This window comes from Anas platyrhynchos, chromosome 2 (genome assembly GCF_047663525.1).
Source record: "Anas platyrhynchos isolate ZD024472 breed Pekin duck chromosome 2, IASCAAS_PekinDuck_T2T, whole genome shotgun sequence".
NCBI classification, from domain to species: Eukaryota; Metazoa; Chordata; class Aves; order Anseriformes; family Anatidae; genus Anas; species Anas platyrhynchos.
Genome location: NC_092588.1, coordinates 41,404,936 through 41,432,140, shown reverse-complemented (window position 1 = coordinate 41,432,140; position 27,205 = coordinate 41,404,936). Strand labels below are relative to the sequence as shown.

Genomic DNA, 27,205 nt, shown 5'->3' with positions numbered 1-27,205 from the left:
GCGCATCTGACTACAACTGGTCAGAGGTTTTCCATGCTGTTAACATCATGCTCAGCAACAAAACTTTGTCAGGGAGGATGTTTTCCCAAAGCAGCTGTTGCTTGGAGACTGGCAGGGCATAGGTCTGCTGCTGGGAGGTGATAAGTGATTGCCCTTGCATCACTTTCTCCTCTTTTTTGTCCCCTTCACTTATTAAACTGTCTTAGTCTTGACCCATGAGTTTTTCTTGCTTTTGCTCTTTGATTCTCTCCCTAGTTCCTCCTTGGCAAATTGGAGAGAATGAGTGGCTTAGCTCCTGTCCAGGAACACACTGCACCACCTACTTGTTTGTGTTCTTCCATATAAGCAGGAATCTTAAACTTCATGCTATGCTTTTTATTTAGTTTGAGACCCTTTGTTGTGCTCTGTAGTCAAGCCCTATAATTGGAGACTAATCTAAGAAGAGAGTCTCAGAAGTGTTTGTGAACTTTTTGGTTTCTGTTTTCATCAGCCAGTGCAAAAGGGATATTTTGTTGTGCCAATTCTGACTAATGCAGTCGAAAGTATTTAAGTTGAAACTGCAACGTCAAATGTACTTGCTGCAAAATCATTCTTCGCTGGGAATTGAACACTTTTGTTGTCCTAGAATAGTGAATTAGAAGTGAATGAGACTTCAAATGAGTAGAAATTGTGTGCTTTTTAGAAACCTCATAGAGATTGTTACTGTAATGTCATGGAGTGAAAAGTGTCTTTTAGTCTTCTGACGTGCAACTTGGTGTTAAATACTTGATTATGGTGTGGAACAACCTCCCCCAGCCCTTTTTTTGCCCCTCTCTCTTTGTCATTTTACTTATAAAGCAGGGTGGCCACATTCGTAGGCTAAAAGCATGGGGGCTTCTGATTTTTTTTTTCTGGCTTGTTAAGTGATTTGGGTAAGTCATGAAACCTTTGATTCAGCTTCACCTACGTAATAGCATGATGACTGTGACTACTTCTGATAAATAGTCTGAGACTTAGGTATGAAAAACAATGAAACAGACATACTACAGTGCAATTGTACTTCTGAGTTTTTTTCTCAGAAGCTGATAATTTCTTTGAAGCTTATAAAAAAAAAAAAGCCGATCAATGAATTCCTACAAGCAGTCTCTTCTGTCTGCTGGATTGTTTTTTGGCCAGCAGGGTGGACATTCCTGGTTCACAGCATCGCCAATAACTTGTGTGTCTAAACTTGAAGTGCAGTACCTGTGCCTTTAACAAGAGTTAAATGTTCCTTCACTATACTAACAGCCTAAAGTTGATCTTGCAGATAGACTGGTAACATGCAGTTGGTCTTCCAAAAATAATTCTCTCAAATACTTCTTTCTGAACTGTTTGTGAAACCCTTTTTGAGGATTCAAGTATGAAAGAGATCATGCCTTTCATTTAATCTGCTTCTTAGTCTGACTTCTGACTTAGTCCTGAGATATTCTGAAGGAAAAACAAGCCTGTCCTTCTGGCCAAATGCAAGCTTACTTTAACAACAACAACAACAACAAAAGCGTGCTGCAAAGATTATTCTTCATGGTTTGGAGATGATTATTGCAAACCCTTACTGACCAGAAACTAAGCACTAGTAACAGCGTACCCAAAATTCCGGCAGGTGGCCAGACTTTGGCAATAAATCCAGCATTGTGTTGTACTTTATCAGTTTCCCTACTGAAATAAATTCTAGATATGCTGCCTCCCCTAGCTCACATTTGCTGACATGGAAATGTTTTAATGGACCTCAGAATGTGAATAAATGTGTATTTAGTGGTCACGAGACCGGAATGTATCAGTGGCTGATCTTGTGCCACAGCTGGCCTGGCTCTGCTCTTAGGCCAGAACAGGAACATTACTGTGTTATGTAGATGGCTTTTTAAATGGACAATTTTTCTACGTCCCTTGTTAATTTGCTGGGTCAGCTGTGACTCTCTCTTATATACAAATTTTTATGTACATATGTATATACACGAAGGCCTTGTGAATATTTATTTACCTGTGTATTTTTACTCCTTCAAGACCTAGCTAGTGAGGAAAAGAAGAGGCTAGAAGAAAAGCAAAGGACCGCCCGCAAAAATCGTTCAAAGTCAGAGGAAGACTGGAAGACAAGGTAAGCGTGCCCGCGTTTCTGCACGTGGAGTTAGTCGTATAAAGGCTTTGAACACGCAAGTGATTAACTTATAATTGCCTCAAATTTGGGTGCTTGGCCAAAGGGAGGAAGAAATGATTCTTCCAGTGAACTTGACAGCTTATTAACTGCTGTCACTTCTCAGATCAGTTGCTGTGTGTCGGCAACGCTGCATTCCCACCACAGTCAGCTGTTTTCAACGTGGTGAAATGGCTTTCTCACCTCGCTAAGTCATTTCCTCCTTTCCGAGAGCATGACCAACTGCAAAAATTAGAACTGAGGGGAAAGTTAGCTTACTTTTTAGCATCTGCCAGGATAATTTTTTAAACCATAAGGTGAGGGAAGTCAGTTGGGAGCTCTTAAGCACAGCAAGCTAAGCAGAAGTCTTGAAAACATGACCATATAAACCTAGTTTGACTGGAGTCTATTAAATTTATATCAATAGGTTGGTCATCCCTTCACAGGGAAAAAAAAAAAAGGAAAAGAAATGAAACAGTAGGGCTAAACTCTAAAAGGAACCAAACTTCATCTCTTCTTTACTAATTAGCTATTAATACACCCAGACACTATGGATTAAATGTCTTTAAAATGTCTATTTGTAACTATAAATCACTTTTTGTTTTCTTTCCTCCAAACGAAGTCACCCATCATCCCAGAGTCCCAGGTTTGGTTATGTCTGAACTGTCTTTTTCTTATGCCTGCTCTCTTGAAGTGTTTGGGTTTGTCTGCCCCGAAAATGGTGCAAAATAACATCTTTGTAATGCTTCTGAGTAAATGCTGGACAGCCTTACACTTCCCTCTTCCTTTCCTGAATTCAGAGGCCTTATAAGCTTTGGTTCTAGCTCCTGCCAAATGTTTTTAAAGCAAGGGAGACTACACCGTGTTCTTCCAGGTGTCTGAAGTACCTTAAGGCATAGCTCAAAGCACCTGGACTTTGAATATCAGGAGTAGGGGAATTTCCAGAGCACAATTCAGAGCAGTGGTTTTACAAGGTCTGTAATGAGTGCAGAAACCATTCCCAAGGTTCTTCAGCTGTTGTAGTGCAAGTAGACAGTGCATGAACTTTAGACCTGCTCACCATTTGCCTGGTATCCTTTAAGAACTCCTTGGTTTCCTTTTTTTTCCCCCTAGTATTTGATCTCCTCAGTAGGAATGCCAAGTACAGCTGCTTCCAAAGGATGAACATAAATTATGTAGGAACAGCTCCTTTCCATTTTAATGCAAAGGGTTGGGCTTGGGGGGAAAAAAGCCATACTGTGAAGGGAAATTCTCCTAACTGTTCCCAGCAGGTCAGCTGTAGGTCTTCATCTGCGGCATGATGTAAATTGATGTAAACTGCTGCACCTTGCAGGCCCCATAAAGGTATATTACTTAGCTTGTCTAGCAGATTCTTCCCTCCTAAGAGACTTCTCCAAAGTGCCAGGTGATTGTTTATTTTGAATCCGCTTCAGAAGGGGAGCCTTGGTGTTTCTGAAGAAGTGATTCATGCTGAGCAGCAGTCTGAACTCCTGAGTAAAGACTGGTTCAGTTCTGAAGCAGAGGGGTTCTTGTTGCTGGTGATTCAGATCCTGCTCCTTCCCCTGTCACTTAGCTGCCCATCGCTTTGGGTCCCCCTGTCCTTCCCATGCTGGCAGCAGCAGCACTGGAGGATGCTCCGGTGTCCTGATTTTTTCCAGTGCTGCAGATGCAGCAGTGAGGTACCAAGGGGTGAAGCTCCTTCCTCTGAGGGATGAGGCGAATGTGTGTGTGTGCTAGGTGCCGTGCTAGGCACACGCGTGCACACACACACACTTTACATCAGAACAGCTGATGCATCCTGCATGGAGGTGTTATGGTCATGAGCCACGTACAACACAAGGGGTGACAGCTATTTCTGCCTTCTGTTGACTCCTTCATTTAATCAGGGCAGGACCACTGCTGCTCAGCAGGGCGTTACTTCTGATACGCATCTCAACCCTCCTGGACCCAGCCAGCCTCGCCTACAAGCTGCTCCACTTCGTGGTGTGGCACTGTAGGACTGGCTGCCTTCAGGCTTTTGCTTTTCAAAGTCAGTTTCTCATAATTGGTCCGAATTTGATTTAACTTCTGCTTGGGGGACCCAATGATATCCTTGAACAGCAGAGTTTAGTTTAAGTGGGCTGCCAGACACACGCGTGATTTAAGGAAGGGCACTCACTGCAGTGAGGCATATAAAGCACGAACTGGCTTTTGAGGCCACTGAGGTGTTTGGAGCTTATTAACCACAGAAAGGGCTTACAGCAACCTGCTTTGCACTGTGAACATGGCTTGGCAGAACACAGCAAAACCTTTAGCTGCTAGAGGGCTGGTGGCGTGCGGTCTGCTGCTGTGAGGTAGAAAATAGAGCTGGGCCCAAGCAGTAAGCAGTGCTCAGTAATGCCATACAGCGTTGGTGTGAGGGAGGAGGACAAACTCCTGTACCGTGGTGCTCTGACAGGTCCTACTTGCTGCTGGGGGCCACTTGCCAGCAGTCTGGCCTTGTGAAGTGCACCCTACTCTACAGTCACCCCCCTACCTGCCCTGCTACATGTGCGCACATCTGTGGGCACGTACACACAGCTTGCTTCCAGAGGAGGCAGGAGGAGAGAGAAGGGAAACAAAGGCAGTGTCACATCCAGAGTGCCTGGCAGCAGCCAGCTCAGCAGAAGCTTGCACATAGTTTCCTGCAGCTGGAACCAGCTTTCTTGGCTTTGGGGTTAGCCCCACAGCGCTGACACTGGGGTGCAAGGCCTTACGCGGTGATAGGCCGGGACTTCCCCCGCAGCCCCTGGGGGGAATTTTGTCCATGCTGATGAGTGTTAACACGCTTGTTGTGAGTTAGTGCACTGCAAAACAAGGCCGTAAAACACAAGGGGAAATCTAGATCCTAACATTTTTCTGTTTCCAGGACTGTGGTGCTTGCAGTGTTTTAATGTGTCTTGAAAAAACTGTTAGTGCTCCTGCATGCCAAAATGACTGTTCACAACTGCTTTGAAGTATAACTGGACCTGTCCTTGCTGTGTGATAGTCTTGACTTCTTCAAGTGACAAAATAAGTGTTAGCAACTTCACCTGGGAGACACCAAAGTAGTGTTGGGAATAGGGAAATCTGACTTAGGAATTTAAAATCCAGAGGGCTCCGGCATTCACCGTAGTTACTTTGAGCAGTAACCACTGAAGATGCAGCAAAGCAGTTCTGAACTTCCACAGGAATGCGTGAACAGCTTCCCTAACGTGCTGTGTGTTTCCTTACAGATGGTTCCACCAAGGCCCCAACCCCTACACCGGTACACAGGACTGGCTTTATTCTGGCAACTACTGGGACAGAAACTACTTTAACTTGCCTGATATTTATTAAAACGCAATAAGAAGCCTGTGGCTGAGACACAAATAAGTCTTAATCTGTTTTAATGTTTTCCCTCGTTTTACTTACCTCCTGAAAAAAACTGACATGTTATCCAACAGAATATATTATACGTCTCCACAGTAAAGCTGGTGGTACATGACCTGCAGTCCCTGAGGTAGGGAGTACTTTTTGTGGCTGATGGTGGGTCCCGTGCGGACAAAGCCAGTACGTCGTCATGGTGTAGAGCTGCCCCGTTTGCTGAATACACCTATATTAGGTTGTGGTGTATGAGGACTAGAACACCCTCGGCTGTTCTGTGAATACTTTCTTTCATAGCTAAAGTCGGCACAAGTAAAACTGGTTTTATTTATTGTGACATGAGAATGTTTAAAAGCACACAAAGTAATTGCAATAGTCCGTTCTTAAAGCAAAGAAGGGTGTGTCACTCTTGTAAAGATGTAATTTTTCATAAAGTGACTTTTCTTTTACTAAAGCAACTCCCTTGAATCCTGAGCTCTGGCCAGATTCCAGAAGCGTGCCCATTTCTGGAGCATTCACGCAGTTGTTTAAGCTGGTAACATTAATCAGAGGTATTTATTCAATGTTTTGTGCAGTGTGTTTTGAATTTTGCTCTCCTGTTTTGCTACCAACCTTATGGTTTATGGAATTAAGAGCCATTTAAACACCTACAGATCTGATTCGAACTGCACACTAGTAACAGGTTTAAAAAGAATCTGTTTAATGCACTAGAAGTTCTGGTGCCCAGCACCACTGCAAAAAGGCAAGAACTGATCCAGCCCAGGACCCAGCGGGACACGGTGGTGGGGGACAGGAACTGTGTCTGTACTGTGCAAATTCCCTGGGAGGAAGTCTTGTGCATTTCAGAGGTAGTAAGGCACCTCGGTGAGGCCTCCTGTGCACAGCTGCTTTACCCCTTTTCAGTGGGGTGCATTCAATCTTAGAATGTAAGTTTATATTGAACTGTGTACAGAGCTTCTAGAGGGCAAGCTGCTCTTTGTACAATATTTTAACTGCTGTCTGGAGGTTAGTGTTAATCAAATAATTTAATTGCTACTAAATAAAGGCTTCAAAACTTCTTGCATATGGTCTAGAGTGTTGTCTAACAGCGCTGGGCATTTCAGAGCAGGCCTACTGCAAAAGCTGCTGCAGTGGAGTGGGTAGTGGGCTCCACTGCCCTCTTTTCTGCTTATGGGAGCTGGGGATGGCTGGGGAATGCAGTCCCTTCTTCCTGAACTGCAGTGAGGCTGCGGAGCCTGCTGCCTGGAAGCTGGACCAGCAAAACTGTACTGAAGGCAATGAGATACTTTCTATTTTTACTGTGCACTACTAGAATTACCCAGGCAGTGCAGTGATGCAGTGACGTTTGCATAGATAAGGGGAAATGCGTTCTCTTGGCAGCCTTTCACGTGAGTATAACCCCAGCAGTACAAGCTACAACTACAGTTCCTGTTTTCTTTTTTACACTATACACTGAACTAACTTAAGCTCTATATAATTTCTGTGTAGTTTGAGCTTATGCATACACCGTTAGCACAGTGAAGGAGCTGGAGCACTCGGCAACACAACAGTGGTAGCCGATGTCTCTGGTCATATTGTAATACTGCATTTTCATAGTGCATGCTGGAAGTTACACTGGGTATGTCATAGAATCATAGAATCATAGAATATCCTGAGTTGGAAGGGACCCTTAAGGATCATCAAGTCCAACTCTTGACACCGCACAGGTCTACCCAAGTTCAGACCATGTGACTAAGTGCACAGTCCAATCTCTTCTTAAATTCAGTCAGGCTCGGTGCAGTGACCACTTCCCTGGGGAGCCTGTTCCAGTGTGCAACCACTCTCTCTGTGAAGAACCCCTTCCTGATGTCCAGCCTAAACTTCCCCTGCCTCAGCTTAACTCCGTTCCCGCGGGTCCTGTCGCTGGTGTTAATGGAGAAAAGGTCTCCTGCCTCTCGACACCCCCTTACGAGGAAGTTGTAGACTGCAATGAGGTCTCCCCTCAGCCTCCTCTTCTCCAGGCTGAACAGGCCCAGTGCCCTCAGCCGTTCCTCGTACGTCTTCCCCTCCAGGCCTTTCACCATCTTCGTAGCCCTCCTCTGGACACTCTCCAACAGTTTCATGTCCTTTTTATACTGTGGTGCCCAGAACTGCACACAGTACTCGAGGTGAGGCCGCACCAGCGCAGAGTAGAGCGGGACAATCACCTCCCTCGACCTGCTAGCGATGCCGTGCTTGATGCACCCCAGGACACGGTTGGCTAGAGAAGTATAAAATGCACAGGATGCAGTTCATTTTTATAAAGCAGTTTTTAATATGTTAAATTCCATTCCTTACGAACGTGTCCTGAAGGCCAGCCAGCGTCACTTCTCAACCTGTTTAAAAAAACAGCATGAACTCAGTACAAGGTGTATATATATACTGAGAACTACAATTTAATTATGTCACCAAAATGAACTCTAAAGTTAAATAGTATTGTGCAACAATGTCACGCTACACTTGCAGTCTGATTTTTTTAAAAAGGGTTGAGCTGTATGTAAATATCAGATTAAATCTTGGTTACTGTAGGCTAAAACCAGAGCAAGAGCAGTAGTACGAACTGCAAAGTAACAAGCTGGGCAAGGCCTCGTGTCTGTTATGCATGACAAGTAGTTTAATCACTAGCCTTAAACCTGACTGTATTTAAAGATGGGTTGAATTACGCTTATCAGTAGCAAAAGCCAAACCCCAGCATCTCCCCTGTAACCCTCGGCACGGGCGTTTATACCTGCGCGCGTGTGGCCAGCTGGTCAGCCTTGCTTGGCAGACATCACCATATCCAGAGGGATGGCAACCGAGATAAAGTCTGGCACACAGGGCCTGTCTGTTTCCTCATCGGCTGGCCTGGCTACGGGGACTGGGACTACCGTGAGTCTCCTGGCACCTGCCCCTTGCTGTGTGAAGACAGCGTGGCTAGGGAGAGACTGCCAGTCCTGCCTGGTCTGAATGGTAGAGCCCACTAAAATGAAAGGTGGAGTGTCTCCCCTCTTGTTCTCTTCTCGCATCGCATAAATTGGAGCAGACACTTGTGGCAGCTGACCGGGGGATGGTGGCTTTTGACCTTGCCTCAAGTCAGTTAGGCAATAGAGGGTCCACACATTAGAACATGGTGGTGGCTGTCCGGCTTCCTTTGATGCCATGGCTACAAAGACAAAAACGTAAGAGGGCTGGTGTCAGGAGCAGTGAATTCCAGTCACAGTCTAAGTCCTTACGTTTAAGACAAACAGACCTACGCTTCGTAAAAGCAAGCATGGTGGAGAAGAGAGCTGGGATAGCAGGTGCAGTTTGAAACACAGCTGACAGACACCTGCAGCCTGGGGAAGTGGAACTGCTCATGGTCAGAGGCTCTCCTGAGTGAGCATGTGAGAACTCAGCCATTTGACCAGCACTTCTGAAACTAAGGCTTGCCAAACTCTCCAAAAACCATGTCTTAAGAGGCAACATCATTAATTTAGAGATCTGCTCAAGTTCAGCTCTCCTCTACACCATGCTTTGCTGAGACCTCACAACTGTATTACTTCTCCTAGCACCTGGGATGAGGCTTGGACAGATTCTGCAGAACCTGGGAGACCTGGGGCAGGGGAGCTCCACCCTGGAGGGTTTTTCCAGCTGGGCGAGGGATGAGCCAGGCACTTATCACCACATGGAAGCGATGGTGATGAGGGCTTCACCAAGAAACAGAGCACCAGCTCTCTTCATGTTTGCAGAACTGATGATCAGTGCTCAGCCCACCCAGCGCAGCTGCAGAAACTCACCAGTTTCACCAAGACAGCACAGGCAACCACCACCATTTGTTTTTAAATGGAAAACCTCATACATCAATGCTGGAATGTGAGATCTTTGAAGAAGAGGAGCTCTTACCAGTCACATCTTCAGCCACAGGGCACATCTTAGGCCTCTCCTACCTGCTTCAGCAAGTATGGCTTGTTTTGAGCAAGACCGTTTGGGATCAAGGGCTACCTTCCCTTTGCCCTCATCTGCATTTATCCACAGGAAAGCAGCAGTCTTGCCCAGAGCTAGCCACACTTCTTGCAACAGATCGCAGAGATCTAACATGCGCTGTGGCCAAGCAGTGCTGGTACAGTAGCTTCTGAAAAGTCACTGCCACTCCGCTGCGCTGATGTAGGTGGTTTTCCATTCAATAACCACTGATGAAGTTAGTAGGGCTGGCCGCTGGAACAGGAAGATGACACAAGGACCTTTCTTACCTGACATGACATAAACTTGCTCAGCTGACTCCATGTGTGCTGCGGATTCCACTCCCTCAGGCTGGCACACTGCAGCAGCAGCAGGTGGACCTAAGGTCTTAGCACATGAGACCTGGCCTACACCGATCTTTAACAGATAAGCTGTTTGTTCTATAAAGGGAATGATTATTTTCTCTGGGAACTGCTCTGTGAAAGGTGGAACCTCTGCATCCACCGTCGGCTTATCCCAACCCTCAGCAGTTGAGATAGCCTCAGCTGCGCTGCTGGGAGGTGCAACCTGCAACTGCCATTGGGAAGAAAGTGATGGTGGTGGTGGTGGTGGTGGAAGAAAAGGGTCTTCCTGCAAAAGGGATGATGAAACTTGTTCTGCATAATTTGCTGAGACATCAGCCTGGCTGTCTGAGGGCCCTGGTTCTCCAGCCACGGGGGAGTAACATTGCACTCCTGGTTGTGACCTAACAGCCTCGACAGAAGCCCCAGCTGCCAAGGCAGCAGCATCGTCTTCTTCATCATCGTCTACTAGTGTAAACGAAGTCTCTGAGGCTTGAGAGTCTTCATTAAGAGTCTGCACGCTGGTTGCCACATCCCTCACAGAATAAGCAGAATCTGTATTACCTAGGATATGGGTAGCGAGCTGCTCGGGATCGGCAGGCACATAAGCAAGTTCAGGGCCCTCAGGGGATGAAGCTCCGTCAGGTCCAGTGGAGGGTTTGTTTTCTGCAACAGAGCTGGCAGCTGACGGGCACTGGATTACTTTGGAGCTATACTCGATAGCGATGTCTTCAAGAAGTTGATCTTCCTCTGTATCAGTAGAAACTTCCTTCTTCTGCGGCTCACCAGAAATTGATATGTCTCTGTGTTCTGATGCCTTCCTTTCTAGTTCCCCAGTTGGATTTTCTGCAAAGTAAAAAGCACATAATGGCAATAGATTAGCAAATGTTTCCATGTTAACAAAGAGTGATTTCAGTGTCAACCCAATTAGATGTTGTACTGCATAATTATGAGGCTTCCTAGGCTGCAGAGATGTGTAATTTTTTTTTTTTGGGGGGGGGGAGGTTGCTTGGCTATCAGTAAGAGGAAAGAAATTTCAGAAGGCAGTAGCACAACTTCAGAAGCAAGGAATCCTTAACTGTATTCCTGATCCTACAGCGATGGCTACATTCTCATCTACTGTCCACAAACACCACTAAAAAAAAAAAAAAGAGAAAAAAATAGATTTTTAATGTTAAGCATATTAAATAAGCCAGCTAGAAGGCTACAGTTCACCTTTGCAATGCCTGAGAACACTTTGGATCCACACAAATTCTTTTAGATGCACAGACAGTGACATTTGAATTCCCTGAAGAATCTTGATTGCTTGACTTAACACATACTGAAATGCGGAAGATAAGCCATGAACAGATTTTAGATACAGAGTGAAAAACAGCTGAGCAATTAGCTATCTAGGGAGGAACACATAAGAGTACTCATGGGATCAAAAGAGTGTTCCACCGCCTGGTTCATAAACCCCTCAACACTGATTAAAAACATGAGCAAGATCTGTTGGCTGCCATGTTCAGTGAGCATTAGCCAATGTGTAAGACTGGTACAGTTGCAGATGGAGCACAGGGTAAAAAAATCAGTGAATCTTTGACGTGTCATCACAGCTTAGCATTGAGCTGTTTCCTAAAGTCATGACTGGATGAGGTCAGAAATGAAACGACTCAAAGAATGACTGAGAAATCCTCTCTCAAAACATTATTCTGCTGTCCCCAAGCCAACACAGCCCCACTCTTGGTATCAGAGTGCTACAGAAAAGACAGGCTCCCCAGCAGATACAGAAGCTAACTAGCTACCTGCTAGCATACAAACAGGCCCAAAACTATGCTCACAACATAGAGGGAAACTCCAGAGGAAACCTTGCTTGAGCTTGTTACAGAATTCCTCTGATCATCCCTTGCATTACACTAGGGATGTTAGATGACTACATGGTAGGGAGCAGGCAACAGAGGAAAAGAGGAACTAAGTGCTCTATAAGGGACGAAGGGCAAGGCTGGCTTGGATGCACAGAATGGCTTGGGGTGGAAGGGACCTCAAGGATCGCCTCGTTCCAGCCCCCTGCCATGGGCAGGGACACCTCCCACCAGACCAGGTTAACCCAAGACCCCATCCAGCCTGGTCTTGAACACCTCCAAGGATGGGGCATCCACAGCTTCTCTGGGCAGCCTGTGCCAGGGCCTCACCACCCTCTGAGCGAAGAGTATTGGAGTGTGGTGATGATGTTGGGGTCAGTGTACAGTCACATAAGCGAATCACTGACAGGTATTCAGACAATTTTTTTTTTCATGTGACATTATGCAAAAACAGCTGTGTGATACAATTAATGCAACATTTGCAAATGCACCAAAATTCAGCTTTCATTGATATTTTAAGTCACACTGCAATCTCCACCAGACATTTTTACAAGAAAACTACTTCTGAAGTCAGTGGTTCTAAGTTTTGTTTTAGGGGACATCCTAAGCTAGGAACAAGATAATAGCACTTTCCTTTCATAGCTGAGACATCTCATCACTGCTGTAATTTCCTCAATGCATAACTCTCAATCTATAGACCAAGACTGTCTCCAGTGCTGGCTAGTTGCAGGGTTACTCAGAAGCTAGCTAAGGTGGACTCTCAGCAATGGGGATAACGAGCCGTATCCCCTGATTTCTGGTAATATGGTTAGCAAAACTAATGCCATTTTAGAAGGCAAACAACCATTACATGTAAGCAAGCTGGTCATGTATCAACCCAGCCCTTCTCCCCATCATCCCCAGCCTTGAAGGTCCTGGGTACCAGGCAGACATCTTCCCTCCTCACCTATCTTCAAGGCCCTGGACACTGGGCCAACTTTCCCCTCCCTGCCAGCATCGTGATGGGCCCGTCACTGAACAGGGAAGCGTAACAGCACACAGAGCACTGCCTAGAAAATCATGCAGCTGCAAGTCCTAAGTAGGGCTTGGACCAGAACTGCTGCTGGACAGCAAAACCAATGAACCCCCCTGGTGGTGAGGAATGCTCCCACTACTGACTGTTTCCTCCAAGGACTGAGCGAGTGACTCGTACTCCTTTACGTGCATTTTGAGCCTCGATTATCATTGTTGCATTGCATACTATGTATTAAGATTTGACCCAAACTGCAGAGGCTCCAGGTGCTCAGAACAAGCGGTAAGTAACCATAAGCCATGCTACTTATAAAATTCTGTGCTACGGTGATTCCGATTAGAAAAATCCAGTGCTAGGCTAATTACAACATTCTGTGAAATAATAAAGCTTTAATCACAGCTACAACTTAGAAGCATTCTCATTCTGCCCAGGATCCCTAAAGAGCCTGTGTGTCCCATAGCCCCAAGTGATGGGATATTTGAGCACGCTGGTATTTTTGGTAAGCAGACAACAGAGACCCAACCCAGCAGGATGGATACCAACAGGCTGCAGGCTAGAAAATGCACCCATCACCGCTCCCACACAACCCTCCAGGTGGCACCATCTACTCCAGCCCTTACAGCCAAACCCAGGGAGCAGCTGAGAATGCCCAGCACTTCCCAAAGGAATCAGCAACATGCAGAATTATTATTATTATTACTATTTTATAAACAAACAGTATCTATTTGCAAAGAATAGGTATAATTTGTAAAGTCGCTATCTGCTTAGCATGTGATAAATCCTACTTCAATATCTTAAAATGCCCCAAAGTACCCTAGCTGTCTCCTATGCTTGAGCACAAAGCAGAGCACCCCAGGGGACTAGCTCTTCCCACACTGAATGAAGGAAGTGCTTTCTGAAGATGTCCACCTCTTCAATAGCACAGAGCCTGTGTGCCTCTTTCACAGGGCTGCATACAGATAGGATGTAGCCCACAGTAAGTGAAAACTGCTTGCATCTGTTTATGTTGGAACATGGTCTCAAAATATTTCAAAAAGAATAAGCAACAATCATCTTACCGTACTTGAAATGAAATTTTTTCACCACTTCCTCTAAGTTCAAATTTAGATTGTCTGAAAATAGAAGCACAAATTAAACTGTAGTTAACACCCGAACAGCTCGTCCTTTTCAGATAAGGATTGGTAGGAACAAACCTCTATGAAAGGCAATGAAGTCTTGGAAATAGAGAGCTACAAACTCTGCAGTGTCTACTGGTTTGTTTTTTATGACTGCTGCGGTCACACCCTCGAGTAAGGTGTGAAGGCTCTCTGGAACAGATAGTTCGGTCATCTTCTCCCGTTGGAAGGTGCCTTACAGGTTCTCATCTGCAACGAGGAGATGGGTAAGTTGAGCATCTTCTACCCCATCCCAGTGTGAGGTGTCCAACGGGACTGCAGTGCCTCATCTTGTGCCACACCACCAACAGCCCCTCTCCAACACCTCCCAAACGCTCCTTACATGTAACGGGGGCAGTTACCATGTGCAGCATCCAAATCATTCACCCCACTACTGCATGGCCCTTTGGGCAGCACGGTCTGACCCTACAGCAAGGAAACCATCGTGGTCATTTAAAACTGTGCCAACACACATCCCCTTAGGGCAGGCCAAACCCAAACGCCCCCGTGATGAGACACAGGAGGCATCTACGTCTCAGCCTGGGACATTCGCGGGACATGCACCGCTCCCTGCGCCCCCAGCCCCGGTACTTGCTTGCTCAAGGGCCCCCTCCTGTCGCAGCCTCCCCACCGAGGCTGGGGCTCCCTGGGTGGAACCTCTCCAGGGCCGTGACATCACAGTTCTCCTGCGCCACGGCCCTCACGTCACCGTCACCAGCAGATCCCATGGATCCCCACGCCGGTCAGTTCCGATCCTTCTCCATCGATGACAAGTAATCATCACCCACCTACCTGCTGCTGGGCATCTGCAACGCTGCAACAACCTGCGGGGGTTTCCAGGGGCACAGGCGATCTAAGATTCAAGCGTCCTTGCTGCTGAAGTATGTAGGTGATCTACAATGTCTTCCTTTAGTAATAAGTAACACTATATTCATAAGAGTTTATTCAAAATTAACAGAGTATTGTACCACTTTCGAGTTCTTTCACTGAAAACTATGTTAATGTTAAACACCACGAAATGCTTCTTCCGTAAAAGAATCCTTAGAAAACAATTTCTCACTAAGAAAAATCCCACATACAATACCTCATCACTTCTGGAGAGTGACAATACAGGCCATGATGTTAAAAAAAAATATAAATAAAATCAAAGTTAAATATCATTATGTTAAGACTTACAAAATTAGGAAGAATAGCTTTTGTATAATATAATGTGACAGAATAGGACATACTTTGAGAATGCATGTGAGGACTACTAAATGTATTACTTACGGAGTCAGAATAATCTGAAGTCTAGATTTCAGTATGGAGAGCATATGGAAGCAAGAGGACTTCATAAGCACACTAAACGTACCTGCATGCAGAATGTCATGTGAACATCTCAATGAATGCAGATCAAAAGACACCTTATAAATATCCTTCTCTGGAAAACTTTCAAAATTCTAGGCCTGTGAAACTGCACATCAAAAGCTTTTAAGCTGTTTAGATACAGATATCATAAAACAGAAAGTAATTAGAGGTCACTGAACAGAAGCGTAACTGTCCGTAAATATTTAGAAAGCTTCAGCCACTAACAACGTCTGAAACTTAAGAAGAGCACAACACAGGAGCTTATAGGAAAAAAATTTCTCTGGGAACTAATCCACTGCACTGGAACTTGAATGCCAGTTTTGGAAGCCACCTAGACTAAATCCATGATGAGAACTGTACCAGCTGCTTTGTTAAAACACATCGCCCTTTGGCCCATAACTGAAGGGCCTGTCAGCCTAAGAGCAGTCTCCTTAACTGAAGATAATGACCTTGTCCTGCCGCCTTCTGCCCCATCTGCAGAAGTAGTAGCTTCCATACAAGGTTAAAATCTTACATGAGACAGAGACTAGTTACCAGACAGAAGTTCAGTGAGTCAAGGTCCCTCATAACACTTCTTTCTGAGAAAAAACAAACAAACAAACAAAAAAAAAACAAAAACCAAACAAACAAGCAAAAAAACCCACCCTACAGTTCAATTATTAACTCTTCATTAACGACCGTTTACAAAATATAAATGTGTGTATATATATATATATATTTTTTTTTTTAACTTGCAATTTCTTTCAGCTAAACAGGTTGAACAGGACTTGCATATTTCACATGCACCACCTGCGTATTTATACTTCCCAGAAACCTTAGTAGAATTCTAAGTGAGGTTTTCATGCATACATAAAAATCTCCAAGAACACTTTATAGCTTTATCTACCAAAGCTACAAAATACTGCTTTTGCTAGAGGTGTCTGCACTTCTCAGACTCCATCTTCCCTTGCTCACGACCTTTGCTACAAGTGAAACCTCTGGGGATAGGCGAAGTTCCCAGGAGTACAATTACCTTTTTTCAATACATTAAACATATTGAATGAAACATGGGTAGGTGTATATTATATAAATATACTGTCTCCTTTGTTGCTTATTCTTTTTGAAATATTTTGAGACCATGTTTCAACATAAACAGATGCAAGCAGTTTTTATTTACCATGGGTTACATCCTATCTGTATGCAGCCCTGTGAAAGAGGCACATAGGTTCTGTGCTATTGAAGAGGTGGATGTCTTTTTTGCTCAGCTAAGTCTGTCTCTCTCCCTCTCTGCACCTTGGGACAGATCTGGGACGGAGGACTGCCCACTGGAAGTTGGAGCAGCAAGTTTCTCATCGAACCCCTTTTTTCCTGATTGTTTTTCCTTGCAACTCACATACCTGTGCCTCTAGTCTTGAGGTAGATTTTCCATCCTCTTTTCTCATGTTCTCTTGATGGTCACTCACGTAGGTTAAACCACAGGGTGTCATGGGCTGTGTATCTACCATATCGTCTTCCTTGTCCAGAAGGACGCTTATCCCCAATAGCTGAGACGCTGCTATGTACAGGTGGGGAGGAAAATAAATTCTATTTAGGTTGGTGGAACTCTTCAGAAAGTTTCTCCACAGCCAAGACACAGGCCTGTAGGGAAGAGGAGAGACTTTCTCTGTACTGCTGGGCTTGTTTAGCCAATTCATCCACTGTGGGTTCCTCATGATCTTTCCAGGTTATTATTGCCAATGAGCTGGCATATGATGATGGTGCACTCTGTACAAACTTCCGCCACATGGGTTGTGTACACTTGACTTCATCTGGATCTGGGGATATTTGTCCATTGTCTGGGTCCTCATAAATCACCTCCCGTATGGCTAATTCTCTCAGGTACTGGATTCCCTTCTCCATAATGGTCCACTTGCCTGGTAGACACACATGTTCTTCCTTGAAGAGAGACCTTTCCTTCACAGCTGATAGGAGACACCTCCAGAGGCTCTAGCCTGGTGCTCCATTTCCAATTGCTTTGTCAATGCCTGCATCTCTAGCAAGGGATCCCAGCTGCCTGGCTTCCCTGCCCTCTAATTCCAGACTATTGGCTCTGGTGTCCCAGCACTGGAGCAGCCAGGTGACAAGCTGCTCACCTATGCAGCGACCAAAATCTTTTCACATATCTCATAGCTCATGCTGGGATAGGGTTCAGGTTGTTACTGCTGTTTTTGTGACATCTTCATCCTCCTCTTCCTCTGATGGCCCAGCCTCATCTTCTCCATGCTTAGTCTTAGCAGGAGTTTCTCTGCATTCTAAACGATCTGACTCTCTAAACCATTTTTTTCACCTACAGGGTGAAACTCTTTTTTATACCTACAGGGGCAACTTGCACTGCTACAGTTCATTTCTCTGACCCAGTCTCCGGGCTTGCCACAGGGGTTGTCATTCATCTCCAGAGAAATCACAGCATTAACAGTCCCATCTCAAATGAAATGTTACTATACTATAAGCAAAGATTAATATATCATTATGGTTTTACTTCTCAAACCCTGGCTTGCTGTGCTTTATAGTATTACTCCATCAAAACCAAGAGATGGGAAAACAGTTAGGTTTAAATACTAGACAGCAGTCCCATAAGTATGAAAGACCACTTCCTCATTCTCCTTGCCTAAGGATTGTATACATCCATCCTAGAACTTATTTTTAAAGCCTGGCAAATTTAAGGATACTCAAGAAAGAAAAAAATTGATTTAGATTAAGTTTGTCAAAGAGCTTTGAATTAATGCAGTTTGGTAGGACTAAGCTCCAAAAAGCAAACTATTACTCCATTTTTTAATATCTTCTTTTGTGGAGACATACTACTCTTCAGTGCTCATTAATATTTTTTCAGCTGTTGATGACTTTATGCTTCTCAAGTATATGCTAATTTGTTATCAGGGTCCTTTAGAAGAGTTTATGTTGTACTTAATCACTACCAGATTATGTAGGGGGATCTGCTTTTGTTGAAAGATGAAAAAAAAATCGCGTACTTGCCCAGCTGTTGATGCTTAAGAATATTTTCACCTGGTCATCCGTGCCCTACTAAAGCCATGGACATTAGTCAGTTCTTTGCATGCAAATTAGCTAAACCACAATTTTGTCTCCTCACCTTCACACATTCCCTAAGGAGCTACAATTTATAGGTGTAGTGAGGACACACAGACAATAAAATGGTTATTCACTGGCTTGCTCATCCTGCAGCTGGCAAATTCAAACATAGAAAATGTGTAGCAGCTGATAATTCTTATAGAACAGATGTCTTTTCATAGTGAATCTAGCAAAAACTGTAAAAAAATAAACATTTTCATCTGCTTCTATGTGTACATTTGATGCTCCAGTGGACATATTAAATAGCAATTCTCTATGAAGATTCCTTGAGAAATGAAAATCTTGACTCTGGAAAAAAATACATGATAATAGAATAGAGAAAACTCCATTAACTCTTTTTTCCTCATTCAAAAGCTAATTTGTTATAGAAGTAATTCCCCAGCTGCACCCAAATTGAACACATTCCTCATTTTCCTTCCTGGCTTTATCTGGACATTAAGGTAGAACTTTGCTCCATGCAAAGTTTTGGTTTTTGTTTTTCTGGTATGGAACAGCAGCAGCAGTGATGTTGTGGAGGAAACAGCAGATGATGGGAGGCTCTTGGCTCCTGCACTGGATATGCTCTCCACCAGTCAGAACTACAGCCTGGGGCTTTTTAACACTATGGTGTCTCTCCCTGTCTCTAGGCATAATATAGCTCAAAAGAAAGTGAGGGCCTCTGACCAGGTATGCTACTCCTACCTGTCTGACTTTTTACAACCTAAGCACTAAAATGAAATGCCTATTTTGAGATAGGCAGTGTGTAAAATCTGTCTGCGTGAGGAAAATTATCTGTCATCTGGATTTTAAAATTATTTTTTAGACATTGAGGGCAGTAGGCATGAACAGTTAGTCTGTACCTCTAATGTTAAATCATGCCTCTAAATCATGGTGGTATGAGGAGCACTGCCACCAGAAATGTTCCCTGATCAGTCGTGAGCCATGCCAGGGAATTGATTGAGAAAAATGGTTGATGCACATGGACATGTACATGGACGTGTTGGGGAACATTCACACTGAGGAAAAAAAAAGAGGTTACTGGTGGAACTATTTGGCCTGCCAAAACAAATTAGCGAACCAGTAGGCAGTATTCAAAACGAGGCAGAAAAAGATGATGCTTCATTCTGCCAAAGTCTGAACAGTTAATTCTGAATCCATTTTTCAAAATCTTGGCCAGGAGCTTGGCTTTTTTGCTTCTTTATACTGCCCGGCAGTATCACAGGTCCTGGGAACAAGTTTAAAGTAATTCTGTGCTTGTCAGTAGTGAGCTATTCATTCCAGGAGAATTCCTGGCTGCCTGGTGGTATCCAGATTGAGTTGAAGGTGTTAAGAGTTTCTCAGGGGAAAAAAATAAAAGAAAAAAGGCTCTTTTGTAAAGCACCCTCCGTGTTAGGGCCACCATGGTTATACCAGGAAGTGCTTGAACTCTCTTTCCTCATCCTGTAGAAAGTGCTACCTGTAGAGAGAGCAACATACAGGTTGCCAGACTCGTTGCTGTACTGCCTAGGTTGACTGATTTATCTCTTGGGATACTGAGGCAGGTCCTCTGAGAAAGCACTAATGCTCCAAATCTACTATTTTGGCTCTTTAATTATGAAAGCTAAAATAACATTAACAAAAACCTCGCCCCTCTGCCTTGAGAATTGTATCCTTTCCTCCTAAAAAAAAACAAAACTTTAAAGTTGAATTGAGTAGGTGGTCTTCATTACATTCATTATCTCTAAACAAACAAAAGAGGAAACAAAAATTGAGGACAGGTTACATCATGGGACACAGGGGACAGAAGTACTGCTAGACCACATTAGTGCAGCTGGCAGTTTAGGCATGTAAGTCCATCACCAACCATACTGCTCTATGTGCACCTGTGATGAGAACAAGGGCATATTGAAAATAATGTATACTATACAGACTATGCCTAAAGACCATGTAAAAAAGGTTGCACTTGTCTAGGCTCCAGCAGCTAGGAATGAAAGTGCTCTTGAATATGTGCTCAACTGAGGAGGAACAGTCAGCTTCTGTCTTTAGCATAGACCTAGAGTTGATCAAAATGGTGAAAAGTAACCTGGACCTAGCTATGGAGTGGCTTGCTACAGAAATTAAGCTTATATCTACCTGGCTGGAGGCAGATAGCCACAGGCAGACAACAGAAGCAATTGAAGTCAAGAAGCACTGAAAAATTTCCATTGGCAAGGAATCATTGGCATTTCAACCACAAAAGAGGTAATCCCATAACTTCAGAAATGCTCTTGGAAACAGGCCATAAGCTGCTTATGCAGAAGCAAAGTGTGAAACACTGGGGCTTGTGCTTGTTATTTGTGCTGCACTGAACTCAAAGTTAGCATGAAGTGTTAAGAATTTTTGTTTTCCATGTAAAGTAGCAGTAAGTCTTTGTAATTCAGCTTGCATAAAGACAAAGATAAGAAATCTTCCAGGAACCAGAATCTAGGCAGTAAATAACAGGAAATGTGTGTGTGTGTATATATATATATATATGTATATAGAAAAGCAGCATGGTTTCCCTCCTTGTTTATGTTCTCATTTTACTTTTGCAGAAGTTGCATCTTCCATCTTCTCCATCTTCATTTATTTCACCTTGTAAAAGACCTTTTAGTAGGTGTCCTTTCAAGGTCCACTCACTGAAAGTCAGACTTAATGTGATAATTTATCTTCTTAGTCCTGTTTGCTCCTAGTCTTTTCCATTCCTGTCTACCTATACATTTATTTTCCACAGAATAAATCCCTGGATTTTTTTCAGCAGCTCTGAGGTTGGGTTTCTTGATTTAAAAAAAAAAAAAGGGGGGGGGGAGAGAATTTTCTCTTCTGTTGGAAAATAAGCAGTGCCTTAGCCTACAAGTACACAAGCATGTTCTTCTTGCTTTGTTACAATTTGAACAGCATATGTTTGCTGACAGTGCTCCTCATGCTAGGCATGTTTTTAGTAGCCTGAACATGGTGACAAACACATCGTGGCTATGTGAGATGAAGGCTAAGCAGCAGCCCCAAGGCTAGAGCTGGCCAGGCCCCAGAACAGATGATTGGCTTTGCCTCTGGAGAGGGAACAAAACGATTTTCTTCACCAAGTGCCAGATGTTGATGATTCACAGACTTAAAAATCTTGGGCATATTTCATTTAAATACTTCAATGAGGGGTAAGAAATAAAAAACTGGAGGGAAGGGAAGAGTATGAAGGGCTCAGCAGGAAAACTTGTTTCTTCCAGCCTAATAACTTGGGTCCGACAATCATTGTAATGAAAAGAGAAAGCCACATATCGTGTGGCTTCATCATTATATCCAGTACATGGTATTTGCTATTCTGCCCAGCTCCCCAAGTTTGATTTCAATTTGTTTTTCTGCAGGAAGCTTCTACTCATCATCAGGCCCAAACAGTCAGACTGGGATTTATTTATTTTGAAATGCCCCAGATATCACAACACCTAGCCAGGATTAATTCCCCTTTCCTTCCTCCAGTCAATGACTTGACTTCTACTTTTCCCTGAGACCTCAGCTTGAAGAGAAGTCCAAGTACAAACACAAGGACACTTGCTACCTTGAGAAGGAAGCAGACAGATGCAAAAAGAATATAAATGCAGTTTCTGGAGCACATGAAGAAAATTCAGATTTTATGTGCGGAGGAAGGCACAAAGAGAAGGGCATCTGACTGTATACAGATCCATGCAAAAAAAAAAAGTAAAAACATTATATTGAAAATATTTCTGAATTATTATTAATATGGTATTTTTCTCCACTACAGGTTTGCATTTAAACAAGAAGAGGAGTGTTTTTCTATAGATACATTTAATTTAGAATTGCAGATTGAGACTGAGGTCTCAGGTCTGTGGGCAAGCTCAGGAACAGCAGCCCAACTAGTTCTCTCCATAACAGACACTGCTGTAAAAGCAAACAAATTTAAAGATCATCAATATCTAAAATTAGGCAAAGGAATTTTTTCTTTGTTCTGTGTTTATAATTATTAATTTATCTATTGCCTAAATAAGGCCCCAACAAAAAACTTTGGTTCTCTCAGTGGCTAAGTAGAAGCATTCAGAGGCCGGGGGGCTTTACCAGCTATATCATCAGAAAAGGAGTCACACAGTTGCACAACAAAGTTCTCAGAAACACAGCTGCATGCTCCATAAAGTGATGTGTACAAATTGCTCTACCTCAGAGCCTCCTTGTGCACAACACCAGAAGTAGTCAATCACATCATCCTGCTTCTAGCAAGTTTACAAGGTGGCAGGGTACATTCTATTCATTTTTGTACACTTTTCTTGTAAAGACTGATGCTGCTGTCATTATCTGTTTTATTTGCACTCCCTTTGCATGACAGGACAGACATGATACAGGAAGGTGTCTTGTAAAGGTTGTATGCTTATGGTTGTGAAACAAGCGATGAGTTACTCTCACATTTAGAACGTAAGTTCTGTGTGGAAAAAAAAAAGAAAAACAAAAAAAAACCAGAAGAAATACACATGTTAAAAGTGAGAAGTTTTACCTTTTTTTTTTCTTTAATACACACCTTTTGCAAACATGCATTTCTCTTCTCTTGATCTGGCAACAGGCAGGTTTCAAAACAAGGCAGATGTAGAGCCATGGTGTTCTTCAGCACAGTTCTACTGAAATGAAGGGTTCCCACACTTTCACAGCTTAAGGGAAATGCAAGGTCCTGGGTATTTATGGCTGCAGACTGGGCAACAGACTCCACAAAAGATAGCATGTCTGTATTTTCAGGGAGAAAAGTGATGGGGGGTAGCACTATATAAAGTCTTCATGCAGTTAATTAGTTTTTTTTTCCCTCTAACCTTCCAGAAAGGGGAGATAACTTGGTGGCCCCTATTCTTAGTTTGTGCTGGTTAAAATATTTGACTCAAAACACTGTCCTGAGATAAGAGTATTTCTTTGAATGGAAAAATATTCAAGCCAATGAAAAGTTTTGATTTTCTGTAGTAGTTTTGTAGAGATATTTGGAGTCCCAGACATTAAAAGCTCTTTAGTGAAGAGTGAGATTTAGTCAAGGGATGGGTATTTCATTTTCAAGATTTACTCTGTTAGTCACACTACTGAGCAAGAATAGGGACTCCCCTTCACTTTCCCTCATTTAAATCCCAGTAAAGTTATTTAATCCATTGCTTCTTTCATCAGGCAGATGTGAAGCATAACAGTATCCAAGTAAAAGGTGGATACCAGTGTTGAATGGGCAATGAGCAAATTGCATTTATGAATCAGTTTCTCCAAATTAAGAAATATCACTTAAAAGTATACTAGAACATAAACTTGGCCTAGTGGTTTTAATAGTTATGAGTAATGCAGCAATAAGAAGGTTTTTGTAGTCTCTCTCAGTGGAACACTCCATTTGACACTGACCAAGTAGCTGCTTATTCACAAGCTTGTAACACCATCTCATCACCATGGCTACAATTTTAATCCTTTTCATTACTCTTTAGGATAAAGAAAAAAAAGTTTCCAAAAGCAAAACATTATGAGGCTCTTTACTCTCAACTTCCAAATCACCAAGTAGGGGATCAAACAATGTCACTGAAGTACTTTGGGTACCTTGGTACATACAGAGGAAGAGTCAGAAAGAAAGACATTTTCCACAGAACAGAGTTGTTGCTAGAGTTAGGGGACCTTTCTGGGGAGAGACAGCTTCACAGCTGACCCAGGCAATGATACTGCAAAAAGGAAGGGGCTGGGTGTAGACACCATAGCACAAGCATTATGAAAAAACTTACACACAATAAGTTGTACTGTACTTCCAGATGATGCAACTCTGACAGAAACATGCCTGTTACAGAGCAAGAAACATTCTTGGAGGTCATAAATGGTTGGCAGATCTCAGCCCTTAAAAACTACAGTTTTCAAAACTGAAGACAAGTTTGTGATGTATCTTTGCAACGTATCAAGCAAGGAGCAAGCTTGTACTGCTAGCTAAAGCTACTAGTACTAAAACTACTACAACCTCTCTTTGAGCTTACCTTTAACCACATATCAGAGCACAGAAGAATATATTTAAGTGGACTAATCTGAGAGTCCATAGTATATATATATACTAGCTAGTATATACTAGCTCATACCATTAAGCTTATGCAACACTCCCTCATCTGCGAGTCACCTTAAACAGGGAAGGTAACTTACCTGAATTCATGAGTCCTTGTTTGGAGATTGTAAAGTGCTTCTTTATTTTAAAGCAGAGAATATGAATAAAGAGAGAATGGCTTTAACCTGCTTTTTCTGTCTTCACAATTGACTCTCCAGTACTGATTGGTGCAAATAACCCACTTCCCTAGGCTAATTGCTAAACCAAGAGCAACCAAAACAGTTTCCTCAAAATAACAGTTTCTTAGAAAGAGCTTGTATTAGAGATAGCTATACTCATAAAAGGCAGAAAAGTTAGGATAAAATTATCTTCCACTAGCTATCTTCAACTCTCACCTTTGTTACACAGAAAATTCTTTATGTGGCCAGTGGACATCAAATTACAGGGGATAATAAAGAAAAAAAACTTCAAATTAACTGTCTGGATTAACAAATGAATGAAGTAGAAATAAGAATAAGTATCTGACTAGCAGATAGCTCCTGTCTGAATCATAAACAGTGTCTGACAGCAGCTCTCCTTGTCAGTGCAACATTCAAAAACACCCTGTCAATGCAGCTTCTCTCCCACAGAATAACATAAACAAACAACTAGCAATGTTTCCATGAATCAACAATAGTTCAGATTTTTCCCCCACTCAAGACCACCCTTTTATCTAAATCTGTATGACCTCTTTTCCTGTCTCATATCAGTCAAAATTCTGTACATGCGTACAGACTGAGATAGCATGGTTATGTGTACGGAGATGGTATTCTAAAATAGAATGAAGATTAATTTGTGAAGATAATTTATTACAAAAATTTATATGTTGTAATCCTTTAGACTGTTCAGTTCTAATGCATAATAAATGTACACACTAATTATTCTTTATGTCATAGTTGGTCCACATGGTTATTTACTAACAAAAGAAACACTGAAATACTTGTGAATAAGACCAATGCATAAACAGTAAATTTTTACAATTTCAATTAATTTTGAAGTGAAGAAAGCCCTTAATAAGCAGGAGCATAAATGTTTGGCATGCCTGCCTGTATCATGCAGTTATATTAATACAACTCACAAACTGATGAACTCCTAAAGTAAAGACAGAAGGTGGTTCCATTTTCTAAATGAATATTGGTTTTCTGAGTTGGTCTCAATCATTTGCAAAACTCCCATATTATTTGCCAATATAAAAGAGAAATTTTAAATCTATATTAAATTAACACTGTACTATACTATCAATGGTCCTCTTACAGGAAAAAAATAAATAAAAAGTCTAGTACATATTTTGATTCTTAAAACTGCTACTCCCTGTAAAATGTAATAATATGCATCTCTACAACAGCTTCAATGCTGGTTAGCTTTGCTTTCTTTTTTTTCTTCCTCTTCTTTTGTATTCCATTTATGTTTCATTTGTTTATTTAGACTAATAAGCGAAGTGACAAGACCCAGCACACTGATAAAGTCTGAGACAGTTATGTTCTCTTTTTTAGTTGTCAAAATATATAACAAACATTGCTAGTAAATACAGAAATAACCTTGAAAGATTTTAGGTGTGGGATAGACAAAAATTTGCAGTATGTTTCCCAGGAAATCAAATATATTTTTATGCATTGCTACTTAATCACTGTACTCCATCAGTCCAAGTCAAAGAATGTTAAAATATAATTAATTGTTGGGTTTCTCTTTAAAAAAAATACATAAAATGTAAAATGAACTTTTTTTTTCTCTATTTAATTCTTAAAGATTTCCTTCACACATATTTAACTCTTGAAATTATTTCAACAACATGGAAACAGTTATACAAGAGAAAAACACTGAGACTGTATCAGTCACCATAAGAATTCTATTATAGAACAGGTCTCATAAAAACTGAGCCTGCGGGGGCTGCCCACAGGCAGCAGCTCTTCAAGCACTGTTCCCACACGGCTCTGTATCACGGGGTCCATCCCCCAGGAGCAAACTGCTCCAGCACGGGGCCCCCACGGGTGGGCGGCAGCTCCCCTCAGGTCTCCCCTCAGAAGACTCTGGATCATCTGGTCCAACCATCCCCCAACCACTAGTATTACCCACTAAACCATGTCCCTAAGCTTAGCTTAAACGCCCCCAGGGACAGTGACTCCACTACACTCCCAAATCCAGTTCTCTCAATATCCCCTCCTCTGTAACATGCTCCAGCCTCCTCACTATGGCACTCCAATGGACTTTGTTACTAATAACTGACCACCAATAACATGTTGAATTCCTGACTGCTACTGTTTGAACCCACCTATCCACTGTGTCCATGGGAGACTGCCACAGGCTGTGCTAAAATTAGGTGAGTAAACAACACCTACTATTCTCATCCATGGAATCAGTCATCTCATGACAGAAACACAGAAGGCAACCAGGCTGGTCAGGCGTGATTTGAGCTGGTTGCTCTGAAATACTCTTATTCTTCATATTTCTGGAAATGTCTTTCAGGAGGATTTTCTCAGTAATCCTTCCAGGGCCTGAGGTGAGACTGACCAGTCTGTAGTTCCCTGGACTGTCTCCCTTCCTTTTTCTGCAGGAGATTATGACATGTCTCCTGTAGTCATCAAGGGTCTCCTCCAGTCACCATAAGTAGAGACACAGATTTTATTTACTTAGGCTACCTTTTATAAGCACACACTGCAATAAGCACACACCATGGCTGACATCCTCCAAAAACATTTCTACAAAGAAAAATTTCTGCCTGTCTAGAGTACCAAAAAGTGTATCATAGACCCTGTGTTGGTGCTATTATGATGTTACTCAGCATTTGTGTTCTGTTTTGTTTGAACTCTGCTATGGCTGATCTTAAAACAGAGCTGAACTATTAAGAAAAGTTTTAGTAGACTTCAGTAAGAATTGCTATTTCAGCAGTATTTCTGAAGAAAAACAAAAC

The 27,205-nt window shown here is 42.7% G+C and overlaps 2 protein-coding genes and 1 long non-coding RNA gene across 10 annotated transcripts in view; 2 read left to right on the top strand and 1 right to left on the bottom strand.

Moving 5' to 3' along the window:
- OSBPL1A (oxysterol binding protein like 1A) overlaps positions 1-6,572 on the top strand; it is a 77,057-nt gene extending 70,485 nt beyond the window's left edge. For 2 of the 4 annotated variants that reach the window (XM_038174648.2, XM_072034617.1), the window contains 3 exons: positions 2,020-2,110; positions 2,769-2,792; positions 5,380-6,572. In XM_038174648.2, coding sequence (XP_038030576.1) covers positions 2,020-2,110; positions 2,769-2,792; positions 5,380-5,482 — 218 coding nt within the window. In that variant the 3' untranslated portion in view covers positions 5,483-6,572. The remainder of the gene's footprint in view (positions 1-2,019; positions 2,111-2,768; positions 2,793-5,379) is intronic. The other 2 variants (XM_027452218.3, XM_072034618.1) reach the window with 1 other exon arrangement.
- A 1,206-nt stretch (positions 6,573-7,778) lies between these two features.
- The window catches only part of CABYR (calcium binding tyrosine phosphorylation regulated), a 29,505-nt gene continuing 10,078 nt past the window's right edge, over positions 7,779-27,205 (bottom strand). Inside the window, exons 2-8 of one of the 5 annotated variants that reach the window (XM_072034613.1) lie at positions 15,063-15,144; positions 14,586-14,700; positions 13,833-14,003; positions 13,698-13,751; positions 9,736-10,632; positions 8,256-8,669; positions 7,779-7,863 (exon numbers count right to left, since the gene is read on the bottom strand). In XM_072034613.1, coding sequence (XP_071890714.1) covers positions 8,278-8,669; positions 9,736-10,632; positions 13,698-13,751; positions 13,833-13,968 — 1,479 coding nt within the window. In that variant the 5' untranslated portion in view covers positions 13,969-14,003; positions 14,586-14,700; positions 15,063-15,144 and the 3' untranslated portion in view covers positions 7,779-7,863; positions 8,256-8,277. The other 4 variants (XM_072034612.1, XM_072034616.1, XM_072034614.1 and 1 more) reach the window with 4 other exon arrangements.
- On the top strand, positions 14,523-21,932 carry LOC119715725 (uncharacterized). The gene is made up of 2 exons (XR_011807509.1): positions 14,523-14,678; positions 21,581-21,932. It is a non-coding gene; the product is annotated as an uncharacterized lncRNA (long non-coding RNA).